General features: G+C 37.9%; 1 protein-coding gene across 3 annotated transcripts in view; it reads left to right on the forward strand.

The window, feature by feature from the left end:
• Tpk1 (thiamin pyrophosphokinase 1) overlaps window positions 1-5,762 on the forward strand; it is a 340,045-nt gene extending 334,283 nt beyond the window's left edge. For all 3 annotated transcript variants that reach the window (XM_076859623.2, XM_076859627.2, XM_076859619.2), the window contains one exon: window positions 3,981-5,762. In XM_076859623.2, the coding sequence (XP_076715738.1) occupies window positions 3,981-4,099 (119 nt within the window). In that variant the 3' untranslated portion in view covers window positions 4,100-5,762. The remainder of the gene's footprint in view (window positions 1-3,980) is intronic.
• The last annotated feature ends 862 nt before the right edge of the window (window positions 5,763-6,624 follow it).

The following is a 6,624-nucleotide window of genomic DNA, read 5'->3' on the forward strand; positions in this document are numbered from 1 at the left end:
ATGGCGGATCAGCTCTCTGTAAACAAATGAATGCATACACATACCAGGCCAAGGTGGCACCGAAATGATTTTACAAAGTCATTCCACAGAAGCTGGCCCACCAGAATTGAGAATTAACCTCATTTCACCTCTCAGCCAGCTATAAATTAATCACTTGAACAAGGCATGTGCTAATTATTCAAATCATGATCTCTCTCTCCCCCTCTCTCCCTCTCTCTTAAGAGAAACCTGGTCTATTTTATGGACAGAATAACAATCATAGAAAGCAAGGCAGATGAGACTTTCTTAAATACTTACTGCATGTTAGAATTTGGACCAAATGGTCCACACAACTTCTCTGTGAAGGAGATGATATTATTCACATTTTAAGTTGAGAACACTGAGGCCAGAGTTTAAGTAACTGAGCCCACAGAGTTCATAGATGGGGAGCCCCAGCTTGCACCTAGGACTGCCTTATTTACCCCATCATGATGGGGTCCTTGTTGCTTTCTCTGTTAAAACTCTGGAGCAGAATAGTCACTTAGGTGCAAAGAAAAAAAAAATGCTTTACTCTTAGAATCAATGCTGAAGGCATCAGAAGCAGTGGGCTTCTGTCACCAGTGCAGGAGAGTCACAGCCCACTGAGCAGCTTGCAGAGGTAAGGTGGGCAGGAAACCAGTGGCAAGTGGCCCCACTTACCCCACAGCTGATGTGAAAAGAGGTGAATAACTGAAGCAGTGGGCTCCTGTCACCAGTGCAGGAGAGTCACAGCCCACTGAGCAGCTTGCAGAGGTAAGGTGGGCAGGAAACCAGTGGCAAGTGGCCCCACTTACCCCACAGCTGATGTGAAAAGAGGTGAATAACTGATTCCCACCAGTTTGCCAGCTTCTACTTCATAAGTCCTCAGTCTTTTTCCAGTGTTGAAGAAAAGCTGGTAAGACATCGCCGAACAGAGTAGCAAGTGGCTGATTCGCACCTTGCCACAGGGCAGGAACGCAGGTTGAGATAATGGATTAAAAAATGTAAAATCGATGTCAGTCTTTCTCATATTCTTAAGTTCTACTATTTCTCTAAAATATCAAAACTCAAAAGTTAGGCTATGCCTCCATGTTCCCTAGTATATACCCCCTATTAAATTTCACGAGAACCAGTGTTCATACTGTCAAGACTACAAGACAACCTGTCCTCAATACAACTGATGATAGTGGCTGGAAATGAATAGAGAAGACACAGTTTTCACATTCACACAGTGATAGCTGGTTATGTTGGTCACACGTCCTATAGTTGCTTACTATCTTACACGTGTATCTGTAAATCTTATTCTTGTCTTTTGTTAAAAAAAGGACTCAACTCTGTGCAAACCTGACTCTAATTTTCTATCAGTTCATCAAACAATGTTTTGGAAAAGTCCTCTAGGGTAGAAATAAAGAAGTTACTTGTTTTCCCCTGTCTGCATGTAGCTATCTTTCTGCCATTTTCATGCACAGATTGATCATCCCTAAATCCCCAAATCCCCAAATTTTTGAGCCTCAGCATGACAGTGCAAGTGGAAAATTCCACACCTGACCACATGTGAGGGTAACAGTCAAAAATGCATGCTAAAAATATTATGTAGAATCACCTTCAGCCTATGTGTATATGGTATATATATATTACATAAATGAATTTCATATTTGGATCCCAGGATATTTCACACACACACACACACACACACACACACACACACATATTCCAAAATTTGAAACACTTCTGGTCATAAGCATCTCATATAAGAAAAAAAACTGTATTTTATTTCAAGATTGACCCTCCAACATTTGGGTTAGGGGCATCCAATCACAATTTCAAATATTTCTTTCAAAATTTTTTTCTTCTTCTAAGAAAGACATGATGTTTTATCCAAAAATATGATTATTTGACTTGGAGATAATATATTCCAAAATAATTGGCGTGTGACATAGTAAATTGAAATTCATGATTTTGTGTTTCAGCTTATTCATCTTAATTTGATATTTTTACCATACTTTTATAAAGCTGGAGATTATCAAATACAATTTTCTACCTTTAATTAGTTATAATTGTGTAATTGGTTTTAATGAAACTTTATTACAAAATAAAATAAAAATACAGTTTATAAGCATGGCTAATAGTTGCTTTGCTTAACGCCAAGAAATGTTTCCTGCAGGAAAATATTACATGTTCTTATGTCCCAATATAGTCATTGCAGTCAGTTCTTTTCCCATTTGAGAACTAATTAGGATGCTGCAGTGTCTTAGAAAAACCAATATGTACAATGTCTGTAACTGTCCCCCAAAACCTAGAATCCATAAGTTTACTTTCAGAAAGAAATTATTATGCAACTACAAACTGGAGGAACATTTTATGCTTTTATCCTTTAAGCTCAGGTAAAAACTAAGATTTTGATCTTATTAGTTTGCAGAATCTTAAAACAGACTGTGTCAAATTCAGCTAGCTTATGTGTACATGTCCTTCCTGAGGGACCTGCTAAAGCATCCTCAATAAGTACTTATGATGGATAAGTAGTATGACATGTTCAATGGCTCCCCAGCTCCTTCCCTTTTGGTTGTTGGGAAACCCTTGAAACCCTGGGCCTGGGATGGGTCTCAGGAAGTCACTTGGTGAGCACCAAGTTACCAGGCAAGACCACCACTCAGGAGAGTGAAGCCTTCTCTTTCCCACAGAGATGCCAAGTGGACTTTATCAAGAATCCCACCGTGACAACCAGCACACTCTTTGTGCCAGAATGTCTATATATGCAAATATTGATGCATGCATCACCACCGCTTAGGAACTTTGTGTGGCCAGAATCCCAATATTGAAGAGGCAGGAGCTTCTTCCACTGAGTTACAAATTTGTGTCGTGTTTATGTGAGGTGCTACTGTATAGCTTTATGTTTGCAGCAATAAAGACATTGACAGCCATAAAACAACTTGAACTTTAATAAATAAACCATGTGAACTGGTAATGCTGACTTTCTCTTATCCAGTATAACACCATCTCTGAATTTTTAGAGTGCCTGCTTGAAACTTCAAGGAAAGATGGCAGGCTCCCTGTAGTGGGAAGTGAGCTTTGAGATGGGATCTTTTCCCTCACACTGTAAATCCATGGTTAGGTTTTGTTTGAAGGAAAAGGGGCCTCTTCTGACGCTGAAGTTTTTATTCCTCTTCAAATTTTACCAAACAAAATATCAGTTATCAAGGAATTTCATAGGACAGTCAGGAGTTCAAGGTCAGTGCTCCTATGTGAACAGAGAGGGGGTGGTACCAATCTGTGCCTAGGCACTCACTTGCCAGAAATGAAAATCTGTATGTATGAAAGTTATATAACTTAACTGGTAGGGCTTTTACTTTGATAATTAAATAGTTTAAAGGATGATATCATCTCTTTATTTTATTGCTGAGTTTAAATGACTTGCTCAAAATCAAATTGAAAGTCTGTCTTGACCATGGAGTTCCTGTTAATTTTAAAGAACATAAGCCATATTCACTGTGTCCAAAAATCTCATGTTTTTCTTTTCTTTATTTTTTTTCTTTTAGGTAATCAGCTTTCTGTCACCTATCTTTTTTATTTGAAACTAAAATTGTATCCATATTACATTTAATAACATGTAAAATGTTAATTCTGAATCATCAAGAAAAAATAAAACTGTACCAAAGCAAGGGAGTAAATGGCACATTAAAGATGTGGGTTCTTGTTTTACAATTGGTAAAGCAAAAAAAAAGAAAGAAAACAATTTAAAGAAATTTATTATTAATATTGGTATACATCCAAAAATGGTAAATAATCAATTCTAGGAAGAATGGTAGTAGCAAGTTATAGACATTTTTAGCTTTAAAACTCTACATCATTTATTTAACCTATTCCATTTCATATGTCTTTTATAAAAAGTGTGTGTTTCTTTGCTTTTTTGGTAACTATTGACAAAGTCAGTCTACACTGGGAAAAGTTTTCCTCTCACTAATTTTTTTTTCCCCCTCTTACAGCAAATGATGTGCTTGGTTTCGGAACACTGGTCAGTACTTCTAATACCTACGATGGGTCTGGTGTTGTGACTGTGGAGACCAGCCATCCACTCCTCTGGACCATGGCTATCAAAAACTAACCTGCTGACGGGCGTCTACTGGTGTGCCTCTGCCTTACCTTATTGCCAATGGTTTATTGCTTTACATGAACAATTCAACTGGGTTTGCAGGAATACAGACTTCTCCATGGAAGCCCACTTGTTTCAATGATGTGAGGGGCTGAGGACATAATTCAATGATAGAGCACTTTTCTAGCATGCACAGGGCCTTGGGTTTGACCCACCGCACCACAAAACATGAATAAAATAAACAAAGATGTTACTGTTTAGATAATCCAAGTGACACTATAAATGATAGATCTCAATTTTAATGTGGAAAAATTATGTTTTATGAAAGTGAATCAACTCTATTACATTGATTGGAAAGCTCATGTGGATCCTTCCATTATAAAAAGATCAGTACTGATTATTTAATCTTTCCATTTATCTTCAAATACTTCTTTTAATTTTGAAGCAGAAAAAACTTCTGTGGAGGTTCCTCTTAGAATCTAGGTCATCCTTAAATGCCTGACAATGAGGGCTGCCTCTGAGTATCTCCTAATGTTAATTTTTCTACATAATACCATGTTACCTTTTACCTACAAAAAAGAAATTCTTCCAGGTTGGTGTGTTAGAACTGAACCATTTCACCCTGACCTCATTACTGTCTTTAGCATAAATAATAAGTCAAGAATAATTGGCCTAATTGTTAGATTTGAAAATGGTTTTGTAGTCTGTGGGTGAAAGATAAATGACAATTCATGATACCCTGCTTCTGCGTTAAACACCAAATTTGAAAGTATGATTGCTAAGTTTTTGTGTGGTGGTGATAATCATCATCATTACAACCTAGATAAAAAAATGTGCAGGGAAAATTAACATAAAAATTAACTTATTTTGACATACCTCAGCCTTAAAAAATTATGGTTCATAGGCCAATATTTATTCAAATGACCAGAAATTGAGTCTAAGATGATCAATGAATATTGTATACCAAGGAGACAGAACCTGAAGCCAGTGTTCTTGTTCCAGTCTACTATCAGTCTAAGTTCCCTGGACCCAGTCCTTAGCTATGAAATAGGAGGGGCTGGACACTGTGTATCAGAGGTTCCTTCCACACTCCTCAGTGCTCACATTAGCACTTGTAAGTTACTGACATGGCCATTTTCATCTATCTAGTACATCAAAATGTATTCAGCCAGGCATGGTGGCGCACACCTAAAATCCCAGAGACTCAGGAGGCTGAGGCAGGAGGATCACAAGTTCAATACAACAGCAAGGTGTTAAGCAACTCAGTGAGACCCTGTCTCTAAATAAAATACAAAATAGGGCTTAGGATATGACTTGGTGGTTGAGTGCCCCTGAGTTCAATCTCCAGTACAAAAAAAAAAAAAAAGTATTCATGTCTCTCTTATGTAGAGACCCTCCTATCTCTTCTACCCTTCCCTATTGTATTTACCAAACCCAATCTTGCCATACAATCCACAGTTTAAGGAGAACCTGCCCAATGTGTTCCATGTACAGAGAGTGCCTATGTCACTATAAGGAAAGTGACCAACAACTATTTTCTTCTCGGTGCTACACCAGGGTGATGCTCAGATTGCAAATAGTGAATTAAAAGGGATAAGTTAACTATCTTGTGATTCTGAGCAGATAATCATTAAAATAGTTTTTGATTATGTTATGCAAATATATAAGTTAAAAATCCAGATGTCAAATAAAAAATTATCAATGCTCATGTCTGTGGTCAATTTTTAAGAAAATAATTCATTTTAATCACCTGCATTCATCATGACCAATCTCTCATAATCAGTGTTTCTGTATAAAATATTGTGCTCAGAGAATGAATTCACATCACTCATCTGACTTCAGAGGGCAGGCCAGGACATTAATACTTCGGACCTCTCTCCACTGCCCCATCTTTTCACATAGAATCACTTGCAAGTTTTCCATCTTCCTTTCTATCCATTCTAAGTCCTACAAGGTAAACAGGTGCAACATGTCTCTACTTTTAGAGATGGGACAATAGGGGTCCAAAAAGACGAAGGGTAAACCTCTGGTCCATGTGATATAAGGAGTAACTTCCATGGAGAGAGGTGAGAAGGAGTTTTGCTAGCACTGGGTTGCTCTCTGAAATCGCATGAGAGATTTCAATTCATAATGATGGATTACACAGCTGAGACAGTTAGGAAGCTGGGGGAAGGCTAGTTAAGCACTGGCTCTTCCATTGATTGACTAGTCTAATTCAGAACCTCCAATGGAAAACTTGCCTAAGACCTCCACGGTGCCTCACAACACATGCCCCAAAGGGAACCAGGAGAGAGGAGGAGTGGCCAGAGTGACCACGGTCTCAGCCCTTGTTACAACTTTCTACTTGATTGGAAGTTGAGACTCAGTCATGTTTACTAGAAGTACACTCACAACTTATAAGAGAACTATGTCCGTCATTTAGAAATTTTACTCCCAAAGAATGTATGTCCTGTTTACTCTGACAGTCTTATCAGTTATAATAAACAGATGCTTATCAAAAATATATATGGTTTGCTGAAGCTTAGTAAACATTGTGG

The sequence above is a fragment of the Callospermophilus lateralis genome, chromosome 1 (assembly GCF_048772815.1).
Source record: "Callospermophilus lateralis isolate mCalLat2 chromosome 1, mCalLat2.hap1, whole genome shotgun sequence".
In the NCBI taxonomy this organism is placed as follows: domain Eukaryota; kingdom Metazoa; phylum Chordata; class Mammalia; order Rodentia; family Sciuridae; genus Callospermophilus; species Callospermophilus lateralis.